The 19785-nt window shown below is 45.2% G+C and overlaps 1 protein-coding gene across 5 annotated transcripts in view; it reads right to left on the reverse strand.

Moving 5' to 3' along the window:
- Nucleotides 1–19785, reverse strand: part of PACSIN2 (protein kinase C and casein kinase substrate in neurons 2) — a 70848-nt gene that overhangs the window by 27962 nt on the left and 23101 nt on the right. For 4 of the 5 annotated variants that reach the window (XR_012882304.1, XM_075855978.1, XM_075855975.1 and 1 more), the window contains exon 2: nucleotides 1546–1682. Coding sequence is in view for 4 of the 5 variants with exons in the window: in XM_075855978.1 (XP_075712093.1) it covers nucleotides 1546–1605 (60 nt within the window). In the remaining variant the exon portion in view is untranslated. Of the gene's footprint in view, nucleotides 1–1545; nucleotides 1683–16633; nucleotides 16867–19785 lie in introns of those variants that run through there. The other variant, XM_075855977.1, reaches the window with a different exon arrangement.

Genomic DNA, 19785 nt, shown 5'->3' on the forward strand with positions numbered 1-19785 from the left:
CGTGTTCTCGAGAGATCACACTGTGACGTCACTCACTTCCTGCCCCAGGTCCTGCATCGTGTCGGACACATCGGCACCAGAGGCTACAGTTGATTCTGCAGCAGCATCGGCGTTTGCAGGTAAGTAGCTACATCGATTTACCTGCAAACGCCGATGCTGCTGCAGAATCATCTGTAGCCTCTGGTGCCGATGTGTCCTCGCTCGTCTGACACGATGCAGGACCTGTGAGTGACGTCACAGCGTGATCTCTTGAGAACACGGCTGTGTCAGCACTGCCAGAAGCTGGGCGTTGTGTAGAGAAGTGGATGATACTTCTCGTCAGAACGCCCAGCTAGTAAAAGAAGTAAAAACGCCCCGATATACGCACATAATACACGCCCAGTTGGACTTTTGCAAGCCTCATTTGCATAAATACAAAAATGGCCATAACTTGGCCAAAAATGCTCGTTTTTTTTAAATAAAAACGTTACTGTAATCTACATTGCAGCGCCGATCTGCTGCAATAGCAGATAGGGGCTGCAAAATCTGGTGACAGAGCCTCTTAAGACGTCAAAAGCAAATCTTAGAATCCTAAACTACGCAAATAGCTGATCAAAGAGAATGAGCCAATTTCAATCAGATTTTTTTTTAAAACATTCCACCCTCTTGCAACCTTAATACTGACTGATATAAAAGTCAGGAATGTTGCAGGTACCAGAACCAGTCGTGACCCATAACTTTACTCCATGTGACAAACAATAGAACAAGTAATCATAACTAAAACACAGGAACCCATAAGGACCGGAGATTTCTCAGATCGGGGGGGGGGGGGGGTGTTTCTGTAAATTAAATCACTGTAAGTGGCTAGCGCTGAAAGTTGAGAGCCGCGCACGCTTACAGCACAGATCAGAAAGTGGTTAATATTATAATGCTAAATTATCTGTATAACTAAAGCACGAGTAGACACTAGATCAAGTCGGACTGGGCCACCAGGGAGGCTGAACCCTCAATCATTTCCTCTGGAGAGCCCAATGACTCTCAGTCCAACACCGTGCTGGAATACTCCTTCAAGGGGTTATTCCCACCTTAGACGAGTACGGCAGATCCACAGGATATGCCACATGTCTGACAAATGCGGGTGACAGCTCAGGGACCGGAACCTATTTACAGAACAGTTGTCACCCAACTCGCATTCCGGCCGCTGCAGCAAGGTGGAGACTGAATCGAGAGTTGGTCGTGCATGTGCGCAGCTTCTATGGGAGCTATGGAAACGTTCGAGCAAGAGCGTTCAGTGGTTGACATAACCGCCATAGAAGTGAATGGATAGAGCTGCGCACGCGATTGACCACCTCTCGATTAACCTTCCGCCTTATTTCGATGGACATCTCCCCAAGTGGGATGAGGGTGGGGGTGACTCCCGTTCTGTAGATCGGTGCAGGTGCCAGAACTGGCGGCAGCTCCCAGCATCTATCAAAGATTTAGAACATATCCCGAAGGTAGGAAAAACCCTTCAAGAGGTGTGAAACAAGAAAAACTTGGGCTAAAAAACTGTCCCAATGTCATTACCTCCCAGAAGCTGTCACTGGACACTTCAACCCCAACCGCGTCGTCGTAGGTTCCAGACATGATTTCTGAAGAAGGAAAGCAGAGTTATATCCAATGGCGAAGGATCCGTCTTCTCCTCTTCAATAGACAGTCAGTTCCTGCAGAGAAGACGATGAGGGTTACTACACACATACCTGGAGATGGAACGTTCTTACATTTCCACAGTTTATAGACTTGAAGATTCTACTTTATATATTTCGGTGTAAACCTCTCCTGTAACTTTTATAGAAAGACACTGAGGAGTGTAAGTGGACTGGAGTTTCCGCAGAAGTTTTAATGGGATCTCTATAATGTGCCCAAAAACCTGTGGTCAGCACCCTCTTTTTTTCATAGAGAGACTATTTCAGTAAATACTTGTATTCCCCATGAAATAACCATTCTGGATCATCTTTTCTTAGAACTCTACGTTGTGCCGTTCCTCTGTTATTCCTCCTGGAAATGTTTGAATAAATGGACAACTGGGTGTTACCAGTTGGGGGTGTGTCCTTACACAGACTGACATTGTCCAATCAGTGCCGACACCGTGAGACTGTGCAGGGACACGCCCCTTTGACCAATGGAATGGTAACACCCAGTTGTCAATTTATTCATATATTTCTAGGAGGAGTAACAAGAGGAATAATGTTACAGAATTGTTATTTTTATGAGGAATACAAGTATTTACTACGACAGACATGTCAGGAGAGATGACAGGTTCTCTTTAAAAAGGGAAATCTACCCAAAAATCATGTCATAAGATTACCTTGATGGACTACATACATGGTCATCAATATCCAAAATTAAACAGCATCTAAACGCTTATCGATTTTTGCTATTTGAAATATTTGTGGATTTAATGGGGCTTCAATGCTGTATAGAGTGCCAATGGCCGATCCTTTATTAAACTCTGTGATTACCAATGGTGGTATTAACCAATGTGTGCGCCCTTTTACATCTGTTAGTATCGTTATATCCATTTCTGGGCAAGTTGGGTGATCAAAACGGCTGCCATGACTCCACAATGACAAATCTGCCTAGATATGCAGCAATATGGGTACGGAATATATATCACAGTATTCCTATAGGAGCTGTGCGGGCAGCCATATTGGTTCTGGCCTAGCTTTTTCAGAAACAAATAAAACAAAAATGTGGGAATCTAGTAGTAAATATTCAAGTCAGTAATACATGGTAGTGCCAAGTCATCCAAGGCATTAGACGCTCTTTGCAGCAGCCCTCAACGCAACGAATAGAGGGTCCCAAGTGTAGGACCCTACTCTAGGATGTCCATAAGACCTAATAGGGCATATAGAAAGGAGGCGTCCTAAGTAGTTAAAGGAATTATACAGAAGAAAAACATGGCGGCTATTTTCCAAAAACAGCCCCACACCTGTCTATAGGTTGGGTATGGTATTGCAGTTCAGACCCATTCACTTTAATAGAGTTGCACTGCAATACCAGACACAAACCATGAACAGGTGAGGCACTGATTCTGAAAGAAAGCAGCCATGTTTTTTTAAATCTTGTACAACCTCTTAAGAGATTGTCCAGTTTAGAAAACCCATTTCCATGCACCCTATTAGGGAAGGGGGTCCTCATCTGTTGAACAAGGAGCATCTCTCGCTCTGAAGGACCTGTCCTGTATTACACAGACAATCCATTGATGTGAATGAGCACGGTGTAATACTTCACTTCATCTGTGGTGGCGCTGCAGGAAAACTAAACACTGCCAAGTTTCCGCACAGATTGCAGCTGATCGCTGGGGGGGTCACAGCAGGGGGACACTTTGTAATCTGCTTATTGTCAATTAATCCTTCTATTGAGTAGGGACTGTCCATAGCAGAGAACCCATTTATGAATGTATTGGCTATATGGGTAACCAAGTCATAACCCAGCGAGACACTAGTAGGATCATTATTAGACACAGGATATGTACATGGATCTCTATGGACTAATCCTATATAAGTAATCAGTTCCCACACCGGGCAAATTTTAAGAAAATTTATGGCGCTACATGTGCTCTGATATCTTATGGATATTTATCTAAAACTCCTTTACAATGTGCCAAGGACACAGAATTCAGGTCACCCCGCTCGCCTGCAACCTGAACACGCAATGATTGAAAGTGACAGAACAGAACACTACGGCTTTGCACTGTAAGAAACAATTGTTTCCCCAGGTAAAGGAAAAGGCCGAAAGTTGGAATGGCAGCCAACCTTGCAATGACTGTTTACACTATGCGCGTACGGGAGGGAAAAAAAGGAGGAAGTTCTCAACAGGAGCACAGTCCACAAGACAGCGCAGGAAGAGTAGGTACTCTCCACACCACAAACCTCTTCTACTGTGTTACTGTAATAAGACTTATTCTGTGGGTTTTACATTTCATGTTCATTGTACTGAGCACTAGGGGTTAAATAGTTTTGCAATTAAATTTGCCAAATGCATTGCTCTCCATGTATAGAGCTCCCCTAGGAAGGGGTATGGACAGCTTTGTCTTGGTTCCGGCGATCTCTCATATTGCTATAGTTTTTGGAAGGTACTGGTTCTCCTTGCGGAGATCCCCAGATGTTCTCTGGGGAAAAAAAAATGCAAATTAACTCTACTCCAGAAGGAAGAACACTGTCTCTAGTCAATATAGACGCATTAAAGAACCTTGAGAGTCTCTGGTTTGGCTGAAATCCCTAGTCATATTACAAGCTTCTTTAATGGTTCGGACATTGACTTACCGGGTGGCTACCTACTTGTGGCACTAGCGAGTCAATTTTTTTTCATATTTTTATACAAAAGGTCCTGGAGTCAAAGCTTCCATGGGCATGGTAAAGCAAAGCACAGCCACCGTATGATGGAACACAGTCCCTATCATCATGTAGAATTAAGAACCGCCCCCCCCACTGCTCTGCAATGCAGACAATTCAAGCTAAGCCCCACCCACTTAGCTAAGGACCACCCCACTTACATTCGCCGACAAAGATGGAGAAGCCCAGAAAGTGAAGACCAGGTTTGTCCAGACAGATTTCTACTAGACTTTTTAGGCCAGGAGCTTGCAGACAGAATAATAGGAGTCTTCTGATAGGTTTCCTTGAATCATCATTGCTAGGTTTACCGACCCTTTAAATCCCACAGTGTAGAGTACAGGGAACCATTAACTGTCACTTCACCACGTCGTCAGACTTTATAAGTGCTACTACATTTTTACAAGCAGATATGGATAATCTGTCCCACAAGTGGTCCCTGGTACATGACTAAGGTAGTCCGTGAATGTAAACATTACCCAACCATCTGAACATTTCTATATCTATCCACCGAGACAAAAGATCCTAATTTATTAAGGTGCCACTTTAGTATCGAAACAAGAAGCAAAGTAACGGCAACAGCTTTTTTGAGCAAAAAAAAAAAAAGTGCGACTTTCCATTATTACGCCGTGTCCAATACTATTAAAAAAGGGGGTGTGGACTAAAAACGGGCAGGGTCAACAGATTCAATAACCTTCACATCAGAAAGTGGCGGAAATTCCAGCAGAAACACAAGATGTAAATCGTATCTTACCGATACAGGTTTTCTGACTACGACGGGTGTATAAAACGCCAGTCTTCGTACATCCGGCACAAAGTTCCTTAAAATTATGGTTGGACCCATCAGGAATTCAGGGGCCCGTAGTAAATAGAAAAGGGTGACATGCAAAGCAGCAAGCGCCTCACAGTCAACAGGTCCCACCTGACAGACTCCTTTATGACGGATGCCCTAACTGCACTCATTATCGGGCACCTTTATGGCCACTTTAAGGTCGGAGTGTGGTGCCAGGCTGAATGTCACACCCCCTGCAGCTTAACAATTCCAGATCAAATCGGTAACCATGGCAACCAGCTGTCAAATTTTAAGAACATCTACCAAAAAGTGTCACCCGATCTTGAGAGGGTCATTGACATTGTGCTAAAAAGACCTCTGGCTGTCTAGACAGCTGCCTGACATTAGTGCATTTGCTGCGCCTCATGCGGCTGCCAGACATAAAGGGCAAATAAAGTCAACGTTCATAATGAGCGGCGCTACAGGAGACATTCACATTTATATAGTGATGAGACCGAGACAATTTGAAGACACCTTTAATAGAATCGTCCTACACGACTGACCACGTGATGTAAATGTAACGTGTACTTCACTTATCTGACAATTATTGGCATCTTTATGTAAAGGATTTAGCTTTTTTTTTTTTTTTTTAAGTTCATGAACTTTATATTAAAAGCTTTGGGTTTATAAACATGTTCCCGTATTAAAAGAAGAAGATGGGGGGGGGGGGGGGGGATTATATAAATTTTAGGTTTGACCTTTGGGATCCCGCTATGGAGGTGCCCAACACACGTGAGCACGCATCCACTGTCACAGAAGATACGGAAGCAGAAGTCCCATGCACACGACCGTATTTTTCACCCGTAATTACGGACCCATTCATTTATATGGGCTACGGACACCTTTCCATATTCTTACGGATGGGCGTCCGCGCCGTAGAAATGATAAAACATGTCCTTTTTGTCCTTAATTACGGCACGGACTCCCCATACAAGTCTAAGGGTGTTTCCGTAATTACGGAAGCATTGCTATGCAACGCCAGGAGATCACCCTAGATTCCTCCGTGGTTTTGTTTTCTGGATCCGTAAATACGGATGGATGAAAAATACGGTCGTGTGCATATTTTTTCTGGAACATCTAGTTGATGCTATTTAGTGGGGGAAAAAACCTTTAAAAGGCATCTTAAAGGCGAACTCCATTTATCTAAGACCCTATGCACACGACTGTATTTCTCATCCGTAATTACGGACAGTATTTACGGATGGATGAAAAATATGGTCATGTGAACGGGGCCTAATACCCCTTGCTACTGTGCACGAACCCTTCATTCCTTTCTGTGTATTTTGATGCCTCCTCCTCTCCAGCCGACACGGACCAACTACCGGTGACCACACGGTCTATACATATAAGGGTATGTTCACACGGCCAAATTTCAGACGTATACGAGGCGTATTATGCCTCGTTTTACGTCTGAAAATACGGCTCCAATACGTCGGCAAACATCTGCCCATTCATTTGAATGGGTTTGCCGACGTACTGTGCAGACGACCTGTCATTTACGCGTCGTCGTTTGACAGCTGTCAAACGACGACGCGTAAAAATACAGCCTCGTCAAAAGAAGTGCAGGACACTTCTTTGGACGTTTTTGGAGCTGTTTTCTCATAGACTCCAATGAAAACAGCTCCAAAAACGGACGTAAAAAACGCTGCGAAAACGGCGTGAAAACGCAGCGAAAAATGCGAGTTGGTAAAAAAACGTCTGAAAAGCAGGGTCTGTTTTCCCTTGAAAACAGCTCTGGATTTTCAGACGTTTTTGTTGACTACGTGTGAACATACCCTAACAGTCACAATAAAAGTAGTCACCGGTAGTTTCAATTCTTACATTTCCTATACAAACTCCTTACAATTTAGCTGAAGAGTGAACTTAGTTTGTAGCCCCTCGAAACACTATCTAAAAGCCGTATAGTAGATGCCTTTTAGGGTTATCTTGTAAGTACATTTTAACAGCTATCCCTTAGACACACCAAGAAAAAAAATTTAAAAAATTAAGCCACAAAATCAATCTTTTAAAGGGTTATATCAGAAAAATGGAAATCGCTTGCCACCTATGCCCCTCTACCCAGCGAGTATTTAACCCTACAGTCCTGACTTCTCAGACTCCTGCATTCTTACATGGAAATATATTATGAGGGCACCCGGATGACACCAAGGACCACAGTGGGTGTATTTGAACCCACCAGTTCTGCTTTGATAGGACATTATACAGATAACCCTAACCAAAAGGGACCCCAAAGTGGACAGGGTCCCTTTAAAATGGGCAAATCTGTCCAAAGCCAATTGTAAAATAAAATTCAGTGACTTTATAGAAATAAATTTGAAGTCGAGATTTACTCTGGAAGGATTTAGGACCGTGTCCCTCATGTTTCACCCCCGAGATCTTCGCTCTCCACCAAAGACTGGTCAAAATATCTATCGATTTAACACACGGCTGATACTGGAGACACGAATCCGGAAAGCAGCCGCAAGAAACCAGGTCTACGAATTACTAGAATAATAATGAAGGGAGCGCGGGAGAGAAAGCGTGAAGCCGGGCACATCTGCGAACCCGTGTTATACCGGAAAGGATTGTGTGCAGAAAGCCTCGACATCCCCCCTCCATCCATCTAGCCTCCCCTCTAATTAAATCCTATTGACGCCAGATCAACCTCTGAGGGTTTAATTCACCTGATCTGGGTTTTAACACATTTAAGCCTTTCGGCACCACAGACGCTCCGAGCGGAGAGCAGCGTCAAGGTCTTAATATTGTCATGTAAATGATGGGATATGTGGGCAGGACACAGTGGAGAATAAGGGAAGATCTTCATAAGGCAACCCCTTACAGGGAGACTCTACAAAAAAAAAGTTCCTATTGTAATAATTCCTTATGGAGCCTTTCATATAGTCTAGCTGTTGCTTAGCAACACAGATCACAGCTGGCAGGTGACAACTCTGGATCAAAGGGGGTGCGGCTTGAGATAAAAAAAAAAATACAAAAAAATCAACTTGGGAGTGGGACTTAAAATCTATCATGATTTGGGGTTCAAATGTTGGTAAGTACGCCGGATCTCCACATTCTTTTTAGGATACAACCGAGTCAAATCATATTCAGCAAAGGGGTTGGCGACACAGTCAAAGGAGACCCCAATATGTTCAGTCTCATGCACTAGGGAAAGGAATAAGGTAGCCGAGAGAGCAATGGATGGTCTTGGTGAGTATTTATGTTCTCCGCTTTTCCGTTTGAGGTGAGGTAAGAGTGCATGCTATATGCGAATAAGTGCATCCTAATTGGCCAAGAGGAATCACATGACTGCCTCTACCGCACCATAGCAAGAAAGCAGCCGATTCGCCTATGCTAATTGGTAGAAGTATAAGCTCTCAAGTAGTTAATGGTGGGGTTGTTGGCTGCGGAGGGAGTGGAGTTCAGCAGGTGCAACGCAAGTGACAGCTGCAGTCCACAGGAGTTGCGTGCCATTCAATATACTCCTCTGGACTGCAGCTCAATAGTTCGAATTGGAAAAAAACGCACTACAAAAAGTCTGCGTGTAGCCCAAGCCTAAAAAGGTCGGTCGCCATGATTTTTTTTTAAAATCTCTTTTTAGCCGACACTCTTTATTTGGCTAGAAAACGGACACTAACGGGACAACATGCTTCAGAGACGTCAGAGGGGACATTAGCGAAAGGTTGTTTTTATTATGACCCAACCAGGCAAAATGGATAAACCCAAACTCGGCTATGAACGCTTGTTAGTGAACTTCCTCAGAATATTTATATTTCACGCTCCTGACTTGCGGTGCAGGGAAAGAAGAAGTTAATACACAATGCCTTACTACAGTCAAAGTAGCTAAAGGGGGTGCAGAGACCGTTGTCCTACGCAGAAAAAAGGGCACCCCAATATAATGCCACGTTTTACCACTCCGGACAGAAGGGTTTGAGGTTTGCTTCCAGACCCTTGGGCCAATTCCCCAACCTCTTATTTACGAATAAAGTAGTTCCTCTGATTACTGCAGAGCTTCTCGTCGCCCAATAGAAAAGGGGATGGCACCAACCAGAGCTGGGCACCCTCTCTCTTAGGCCCTGTTCACACAGTTTTTTTTACACCGTTTCTGCTGTGGAAACAGCGGCAAAAAACGGCCGAAATTGCCTCCCATTAATTTCAATAGGAAACGTTTTTTTAATCACGAGCTGAAAAAACACTCGCAGGAAAAAGAAGCGACATGCTTTATATTGGTGTTTTTCGCCTCAAAAACCACATTGAAATCAATGGGAGACATTTTTTAATGTGTTTTATGGCAAAAACTCGTTATTTTCCTTTGCCTGTTGAAGAAAGAGGCAAGAAAAAAAAGAAACGTCAAAAAATAGCCTGTGGTGCAAAACCACTTGCAAAAAAAAACAAACTGTGTGAACAGGGCCTAAGGGCCACACAGCAGCTATGATAGGAAATGGCAACTATAAAAACAATTGCATAGTAACTGTAGATAGAAAATAGAATAAAAACCTCCCGTTATAATGGATATAGAACAGACACGGTGAGATGTTCTCGCACTTAAGAGCATGCAAAGTATGGCCGGAGAGCTGGCAAAGATTTCATACCAGGGCCCAGGATCGTCATGCTATACACCTCTGGTCAGATCCAATAGAACTCCAGCTGTGAAAACTACAAGTCCCAGCATGGTCATGCCAGGACTTCCAGTCGCAGAACCCGTTAAGGTTTGCACATCTAGCAGACAGTGCCTGCAATAAGATAAAGTTATAAAAATAAAAGAGCAGCAGCCTGTGCCGTGAAGTTTTACGTTCGCCTGTTGTAAATGTAAATGCATTGGAAATGAGAGAAACGCGTGGCCTGGAAAATCATCTTCAGTGTACAATTCATTAAAAGAAAAGCCGTCTGCGGCCGCACAAAAGGATACGAAGCAACGAGTGAAACTGCGCTCAGATCAAGGTCGACCTCCCCGCCGCTGCCGCTCATTCAGGTACGCAGCAGCCTCCTCCGTACCTTTTCTTACTTTTCAAAACACATGTGCAGAACGCCCCAGGCCACCGGCGAGCAGCCATAGCAACAGCGGAGAGAAGAGACGGGGTCTTGTTGTACAGCGAGTGTTATAAATAGCCCAGAGGATGAAATGCCAACTGCGAGCTGCACTGACTCACCCATCACGCTGGAATGCAATTAACAATTTCAATAAACCAAAGTGGAGAAGAGAAGGGGCGTACGATGAAACACCATGAAGACGATACAAAGCTGGCAAGGTTAATGGGACGCGTGCCGTAACCGATGCTGGTCAGATTTACAGGTACCAATGCAACTTTGAGGGTATGTTCACGCAGGGCGGATACGCTGCGTAAAAGCACAAAGCGTATCCGCCCTGTGCGCCGCATTGAACACCGGCCGAAAGAGACCGCACCAAAGCGTTTTTTTCCAGTTTAGCTTTTACGTAGCGTGTGGATAAGATTTGTTTTATCTCCTCCACTTTGCTGCCATTGTATCATGCTGCGAAATTTCCACAACAAACTCTGTTGCGGAAAATCCGCAGTATTTACACGGTGTGTGAACTGACCCCAAGTACGGATTTCTAGCTACATTAAGTTTTCGCCTTCATTCACATGTCTGACAGTGGGGTGAAGCTAAACTGCTGTCTGTTTCCAAGGACAACCAGCAGAATTTTGACAGAAGCTATGGATACGTACGGAGGAAAAGACCTGGAAAAACTAAAAATCAGCCCACTAACAATCGAATAAACTATTTGCAAAATTACTCAACGTCTTACGAAAATTTTACGCCAAGAAATGTACAAGAATAACTGACTTCAAGCCATCAAAGGTGTTATAGGACTTGCATCCAAGTACTTAAACAGGTCCCAAACATTCAATGCTACCATATAGGTCATAAATTATCTAAGGTCAGCACAGTGACATCACGTCACACGCACCGGCTGTTGCGACAGCTAACAGTTGTGTTATAGAACATGTAAACCACAAGTCACCAAAGTCAGACCAGTGAGGATCCAGTAGCTTGGACCACCAATGACCTACAAGCGAAGGGGGTCTTATACCCCCCCCCCACCGCTGTGTAGAAGTTGCCGCACGTGGACTCTCCATTTGTGAAAACCTCTTCCACCTGTATAAGTTTACCGGTAACTTTTGCCGAAGCTCTACCAGCTCTATACTTCAGGTCGTCGTTGTGCGGGAAGGAAGAGAAGGAATGCAATTCCCATTTGAAGATCAGTGAGAAAGATAAAAATTCCGCAGATATTCCTTTTATGGAAAGAACTCAAGTCAGGAAAGGTCTGCCAAGAACATCCAGATCATCTAATTATAAGCCGTACCCAGGGAGTTCACGTAAATCAGTGATCTGGAACGACCAGAATTAGTCCGAGGAGAATTCTCACAAGAAAAGTCCATTGTACGATCCGAAGAAGATACACAGATCCCTGTACTGGCGGAAAGATCTACACACAGATCACCAGAAAACAGCCGGCCTAGATTCATCTCCGGGGTAAGAGCCGAGGACCATGCTGGCCGCTTACCCCGACCATGCTGGCCGCTTACCCCGGTCATGCCAAATTACGGCTTTAGACCTTTGTGTGTAAAATAGGAGAAATTTTTAACCCCTTAATATATGCCACTAATATGACTTCACGGCAGTCATTACAGGGGTTTTCCCAGCGCGTTTGCCATAAAAGTCACAGATGCCAGCCCACCCATCCCTAGAACGGGGCCCACTAAACTCTGTCCTATCTTGCTCGGCTCCTGCTGCCTCCCGACCGCTTCCCAATTAGGTGGCCGGGAGTTCAGGCCCTTTTACATCGGTCAATAAGTGGCCGGTGCAGCGAGCGCCGATCAACGAGACATCGTTGATCGGCGCTCGTTTGCTCCTGTCACACGGAGCTATGGATGGGGACGAGCAGTCGTTACTCCGATCACTTGTCCCCATACATTATTATCACGTCCCTGTTTACACACCAGGATGTGTTGCTGACAATGATAATATTTTGCTTTTTTAAAACGATACGACCAGCAGATGATCCAGTGTTTGCTCGTTTATTTGCCGATCGGTCCCGTTTACACTGGGCAATTACTGTCAACGAGCGTTATATGAACACTCATCTGCCCGATATTCGTCCAGTGTAAAACCCCCTTTACGGAAACAGCCGTGCTCGCTGAGCTATGCGGTTTCCTTAAAGGGGTTATCCATGCCCTATCGACAACCGGACAACTGATGACCACATGATAGGTCCATCAGTACATGATCGGTGCGGGTCCGACACCCAGACCCTGCACCGATCAGCTGCTCCGGGCACAGGAGGTTATGAAGTAGTTAAAGCCGGAAGCTTATGGCTCCGACCATTGCCGGCTGTCGATAGGTCATCAGTTGTCCGTGCCTGGACAACCCCTTTAATCCCATGGAAGTGAAGAGTTACGGAAATAACGTATCATGGCAAACTATGCGATTTCCTTAACGCCTGATGACCTAACCAGGAAGTGGCCGGGAGGCCATGTGAGCCAAGCAAGGTAGAACAGAGTATAGGGGGCCCAGTTCTAGAGATAGGTGCGGATCCAAGAGGTGGGACTCGCATCTATCGGACATTGATGGCATATCTTGTGTGGATATGCCGTAAAAAAATAAAATAAAAAGAAAGTGTCCAAGAAGTGTCGGAAATCCCCTTTAAGGTTACTCCTGCCACAGCGCTGTGTCGTAAGCCCGGCACAGGTGTCCTGTGCTGGCTAGAGCAGGTGCCGGGCTGTCTAAAGACAGCCAAGCTCCAGCTCTAAAGGCTGGGATCGGAGTTACCTCCGATCCCTTAACCCCATAAGTGCCACAGTCAATAACAAGGAATGCTGGAAGATTTCAACTCGGATGCCTGCAGAATAGTGAACGCAGCTCTGGAGTATTATACAGGTTGTATTCGTAATGCAAAGTAACAACTTTTGGGGTCATGTATGTATTGTATCGTGTCATTAGGCGGACAACCTCTTGATTTTTAAAGGGTCAGCTTGACAAGTATTATATGGCCACATGAGGGATCTACGATCTGATTCGTTCGAGTCATTAGACCCGAGGTTGGGCCGGGAATTTGCGGCCGAATTACAGAAAGTTTTGCATAAACGTTGCAGGTTGTGCGACATCTGTAGTCGGAGGGCCGCCCGGAACTGGTTAATGAGCAAGACGTCTCTACACCGTGTTGAGAATGACAGCCATAAATTTACAGCGCAGCCGCCACATCCAGACCTCTACACCGCAGAGCGAGTGAACAATAACCTTACTGTCCGAGCTTCATTTACCAGGGAAATATCTACACAGCCCAATTATACATTTCATGGAGGATTTCCATCGCAGTCAACGGATTAAAACATAACAAATCTATACGTTGCACGGGCAGGTTCATACATATAGCAGAAGCCTATACCTATACGTGGGGTCCCAGGGGGTAAAGGGGTGAGAGGCGAAACGACCAAGTTATATATGGCCAGCTTTTAAGGGGTTTCCCAATAAATATTGTATAATAAAAGGTTCCGAATACACTTTGGGTTTCAATTCCCGTACAATTTGAAAGATCTCCGCTTGCCGTCAGTGAATGGGAACATTCGTATTTAAATCCAGAAACTGCAAATGTGACCTGAACTAGCGTCTTATACACAGGTGCAGGGCTTGTTACAAGAAAGTTATCAACAACCCCACCTGTGTGAGCAGGACTAGGTCAGGTTTGTAGCCTCTGAACGTAAACAGGAATGCTCCCCGTCACTGATGAGCAGCAGAGATCTTGAAAATGGTGATGAATTAATACACAGACCTGACCTAGTCCAGCTCATAGAGGTGCACCATCTTTTTACCGTGTGGCTAATAACCGCTCCGCAAAACCGCACGTCTACGAATTGCCGCTGCACGGATTCTACGAATTTATTTCAACTCGTTTCACCCAGAAGCAGCCGAGCGGCCAAAACTGAAGCAATTGACCGTAAAAGGCGCAGAAAAAGATTTGAAGAAATCCCATTTCATTACGTGAAGCTCTTCCTAGATTAATTCTATTTGTCTGTAACAGACGCGGTCACGAATTCAACCCATCGTGCAGACGACCAGACACGTTACACCACGAGAAGGGCTCGACTTAAAGGAGTTCTCCAACATTAAAGGGTCGGTCACCAGACGCAGCCCATCCTAATAGACACCACTAAAAACCGCGCCAGTTTTCGGCCAGTAGAGGACCGCTACATCCGTACCTGGATAAATTCTAATCATTGTATGATTAAAAGTTCTGTAACTTTCCAATATGCGCTAGGTTTCCATGCCTCACCATTTGCAAGATTACGGCTTGCTGTCATTGAATGGAAACCTTGTTTAAATTCAGAGACTGAAAAATGTTCAGACCAAATACGTCTCACAGATAAGGGCTTGTCCACACACATCGGAATTGATGCAGAAAATTTCTGCAGCAATTCTGTTGAAAGTCAAAGGATTTCCGATGCGGCAAAAACGTGTCACTTCCTGCAGTTTTTACGGCAGAAAATGGTGCGAAAATTGCTGCGTTTTTCTCAATGCTGGAAGATGGAGACATCGCTTTATATATTCAGTGTCCGCAGGAGGGAGCTGATTGGCTGGACCAGTGATGGGCAATGCCCCCCGAGAGATAAAAACATCCGCAGCACAAATCTTTCTCTAGTTCTAAAAGTTTGTTGTATCAACCAGTATGTTTAGTTCATAGAGGACACATTGTAGCAAACCTTCAGCTGTGAAAAGCATTATTAGTTCTGTATAGTATTTCAGCATTTCTAGATGTAACAGGATTGTTCCCATTTACTGACCGCAACAGAGATCTTGAAAATGGTGAGAAATTGAAAAACAAAGTATATTAGAAAGTTGCAGAACTTTACAGCTTTATTTACATATGAGGCTGCCCGTCTTTATTAGGGGGTGTGGCTTAATTTGTCGCAATACGTAATGCATAACGTTTCCTGCATGCGTCGCATGCCGGTCAGACCTACAATTTTTGCCGCGTTTAGACAATGGCAGACACATGTATCTGTAAAGAGGAGCTGTCCCCTCTCCTGACAGGTCTGTTTTAGTAAATACTTTTATTCCACATGAAACAATAATTCTGGAGCATCTTCTTAGAACTCTGTGTTGTACCGTTCCTCTGTTATTCCTCCTAGAAATGTATGAATAAATTACATGGGTGTTACCAGTTGGGGGCGTGTCTGTACGAAGTGTCACTGTCAGCACTGATTGGACAATGTCAGTCTGTGTAGGGACACACCCCTAACTGCTAAACACACACAAGCTGTCAATGTATTTGTACATTTCTAGGAGGACTAACAGAGGAACGGCACAACACAGAGTTCTAAGAAAAGATGCTCCAGAATTGTTATTTCATGGGGAATACAATTTTTTGGACATGTCAGGAGAGACTAGAGTCCCCCTTTAAAATTAAAAACCCAAATCTAGAAGATTTAAAGGGAAACTGCACTCCCCATCCCCCGCACAGAATATTCCCCTAATGTGTTTACCTTCACAAATCCTCAGCGCACACAAGACATTTGCTCAATATATTCATTAACACAACCTACACACAGCAGATGGAGCCTATAATTCCGACTACTCCTCATCTTCAGGGGCGAAGCGTGGGGGGGAGGGGGCGACCTCCATCCGAGTTCCGACCACTCAGCTCCCCTCCCCCTGCACATATGAGGTGCCTCTGTTTACATTGAAAATTACAAGAAGAATAAAAACCAATCCCCCCCCCCCCTTTCACCTATGGCGCCCCTCTGCCAACAGACCCCTGGTATGAGAATCGGTTTCACCCTGGATCCCATCTGAGCAGATCCCCATTATGATCCACCGGCATGTCCGCCACAATACAGAATCCTGGACGAGAGGCTGATAATCGGATTTATCTCACTACACTGCAGCCAAAATAAACGGATTATGCGGCACAAGCTATTTATATACAGATGTAGCAGAGCTGAATTTGTCCTTTAACCCTTCAAGGCTGCACAAGCAGAAGAGTTCGGATAAAGAAACAGCTTTACTTGTAGTTCTATGTAAAGGCGGAAATAATCCAAGAGTGAGTGAGTGAGTGTGTGTTGTATATATTATATACACACACAGTAGTGCCGAGCTTGCTAATTCCACTGCTCCTTAACAGGCAAACCGAAACACATCACCATGCACCGTGCCAAATAACCAACCCGGCTCTGCTACATCAATGTAGTCTAAATCATTTCTAGCATCTCCTCTCCCCTGTAAACAGTGTCGCCTGCAGTTGGCAGCACAGCCTCTGTGTATTTTACCCTATGGGTAATAAAGGCTACTTCACCTGCATCTGGGAATGTATAAAGGGGGAGGGGGAAGAAAATGAGTGTGGGGGGGGGGGGTGAACAGGGACTTCTCCTCGTTACACCTGACCTGTGCGGAAGAGATAAATAATAGGATGGCAGATGGCTGCATTGTGGGTGACATTCAGGCTCCTGGTACTTACAGGCGGCTGCGGCTGGTGGCACGGAGCGGTCGCTGCATTATTGGCAATCAGCCTGCCAGCACCTGCATCATTCCTGCACCGCTGCGGTGACCCTTCTTGCCTGGGCACAATCCTCACGGTGCCAGTTTCATCATTTCCTGTGTGCAGCCGAAATCCTTGCAGCTCAGGGTAAGGTCATTCCTGCACACTGCAGCAGGAATTCCGCACACAGCCACCCCCCCTCCTCGCTGCCAGCACAGCGACATGTTTACATACTGCAGAAGAGCCCGCCCCGTCACAGGTAGAGCGACACAAGTCTACTCCACCAGTAAAAGATAGATAGATGAGAGATATGAGAGAGAGAGATATGAGAGAGAGAGAGATATGAGAGATATGAGAGAGAGAGAGAGATATGAGAGAGAGAGAGAGATATGAGAGAGAGAGAGAGATATGAGAGAGAGAGAGAGATATGAGAGATATGAGAGATATGAGAGATATGAGAGAGAGAGAGAGAGAGAGAGAGAGAGAGAGAGAGAGAGAGAGAGAGAGAGAGAGAGAGAGAGAGAGAGAGAGAGAGAGAGAGAGAGAGAGAGAGAGAGAGAGAGAGAGAGAGAGAGAGAGAGAGAGAGAGAGAGAGAGAGAGAGAGAGAGAGAGAGAGAGAGAGAGAGAGAGAGAGAGAGAGATGACAAGCATTTGTATAACACTGACAAAAAATAAAAAGGATGTCGATTTTAGTTTTGAATCTATTTTTTTAGGCCACACACCCCTGTGCGCTGACACCATCATACTTGATCCGGCGGAGTGTTGCGTCTCGTGTTTGTTTTTTCACGGATATCTCTTCAGTAACTAACACACACTTCTCTTTAAACCCCCCTCCCCTCCCCAAAGAATAAAAATCCACAGATTGCTTTTGTACACTTTAGTCTTTTTTTTGTACATGTTTTTATAGTGTATATGTGATCAGTATGGCCGAAATGTGACTTGAACAGAGGATAAGGCTAGATGCACACGTCACGTGGTTGGATGCGGAAAATCCACAGCCAAATGCAGGTAATTCCATAAGTAAAATCCACATGCCCGAACGCTTTACTCTACCATCTCCGGCAGCCTTATAGACAGTTAATGGAGCGTAAGCGCGTCCGTAGATCGAATGACCCAAACTAACCGCATTATAGGGACCAATGGCGCGGCTAGTTTGGGTCATTAAATCCGTGGTTAGACGCAAAAAAGCATCCGTATTGCATTTCTGTGAAACTGGCCTAAAAGGGCTGTCCCATCCTGTATACACCAGAGGGGTGTTCTCTGTTTGGGAGCCCCCTCGATTAGCGAGAGGTGGGAACCGTTGCAAAAGGAAGCCCCCAGTCTAATTTTTTTTTTCGTTTGTCCCATTGATGCATTTTTATTGTCTAACATTTGACGGCCCCTTTCCAGGAGCCCATCTTCTAGCTGTAGGGCACAGAGCTTGCAATCTACTGTAACCCTCGCCCACCTCAGTAAACGGAGAACAACTTGACACCATGACAGGGGGAGGCCGCCAGCCTGCAGGTCAAGATCATTACTGTTTACCCTGTTCTTGGAGTGCAGGAGCGATAAAAAGCCATACACAGCTATAAATATGTCACCACAATAGGGACCTTTGTCCTGTACAGTCAGGACCAGGAAGAGCTGAGCACAAGTCTACGAAGCTGCTGACAATTTAATAAAAGGGGCTGTTTTTAGAAAAACACGGCGCAATCACGAATCAACATAGAACGACCTCGGAGCAAGGTTGTCCGCCGAAAAGGGGAGACGGCAAAAATACACAGTCGTGTCATTCACCTCTACTACATATATATATATACACATACACACACACACACACAATTCCCCAGCACCATCAACAGCTTAAAAATAACATGAAACGGCCCATTGTTCTGGGTGACAAGTCCCAGCACGGCGGCACGGAGGGGGACGTTGGGATCAAGAAGTCAATTATGTGATTTTAGAAGTTGCTGGATGTCCTCAGAGATCACAGGAAGATTAAAGGGTTATTCCCGTCACAGAAAGGGTTGAAATTTCAATAGGATATGTCACCACTTTATCGGCGAAGGTCCGATTGCCGGGATGGGTGAAGAGGCCGCCCTTATTAGATGGATAAAAACTTGGGGCCGTCCTCTTTATAAAGTGATAAACCTTTATAAAGTTTATAAACCCTTTAGAAATGTGCCAGATTATCAAATATTCTGGATTATTAAATAGTTAAAAAGAAGTTAGCCAGGCAGCACACAATATCGTGGCTATAGTAGACAATGCGGCCCGCTAATAAAATGTTTTTGTCCCAAATACCAAAACGTTATCACCTTCAACGTATAACCCCTTCACGTCATTCTTTTTCTGTACCAATGGACTTTTAGACCGGGGGGGGGGGGGGGGAAACCTTTTTCTGCCAAGGGCCATTTGGATATTTATAGCTTCATTAGCGGCTCACACAAACTTATCAACTTAAAAATTACCCTGCTATATTTGGTCAAACATTTAATGAACTTACCCCTAATGTGATGGCTGGAGCTGCTTCTCTTTGGCGAGACGTGTCGGTGTAGGCTGCGGCTCGCGGCAAATGCATTTAGGTCCTAACTCTACTTGAGGCCTCAGCTAAATTTCTTAATATTAGGAGCAGGAGGAGAGTGGATGGAGCCAAATAGTGTCATTTACTACTAGTGAATGAGGTGGTGGCGGTTTGAGTGAGGTCAGTGCGTGCCGGCCCAGGAGTGGACCAGTCCAGTCACCTGACCTCTCGTCAGGTGACTCAGGTCAGGTGACTGGACCACTCCCAGGCAAGCACACACCGACCTCACTCAGACCGCCACCACCTCATTCACTAGTAGTGACCTCACTCACACTTCGGAGGAGGGCGGACGTAGCGGCGGTCTGAGTGAGGTCGGTGCATGCTGGAGGGCCAGACCAAATTATTTTGTGGGTCTTAGATGGCCGGCGGGCCTCACGCTCCCATCCCTGTTTTAGACAAAAGTGACAACTCTTTCCAGTCTTGGCAGACGGTCCCTTATCCGTCAACTTCTGCACTGGGGAAGGTTAAAGTTCACTGTGCCCCAAAATGGTTTAACAACCCCATAAGACTCAGGCTACACGGAGATTTCTGTAACGCAACTGAATGATCTGAGCTATCGAGTGACAG

The sequence above is a fragment of the Rhinoderma darwinii genome, chromosome 3, assembly GCF_050947455.1.
Source record: "Rhinoderma darwinii isolate aRhiDar2 chromosome 3, aRhiDar2.hap1, whole genome shotgun sequence".
Taxonomy (NCBI): Eukaryota; Metazoa; Chordata; class Amphibia; order Anura; family Rhinodermatidae; genus Rhinoderma; species Rhinoderma darwinii.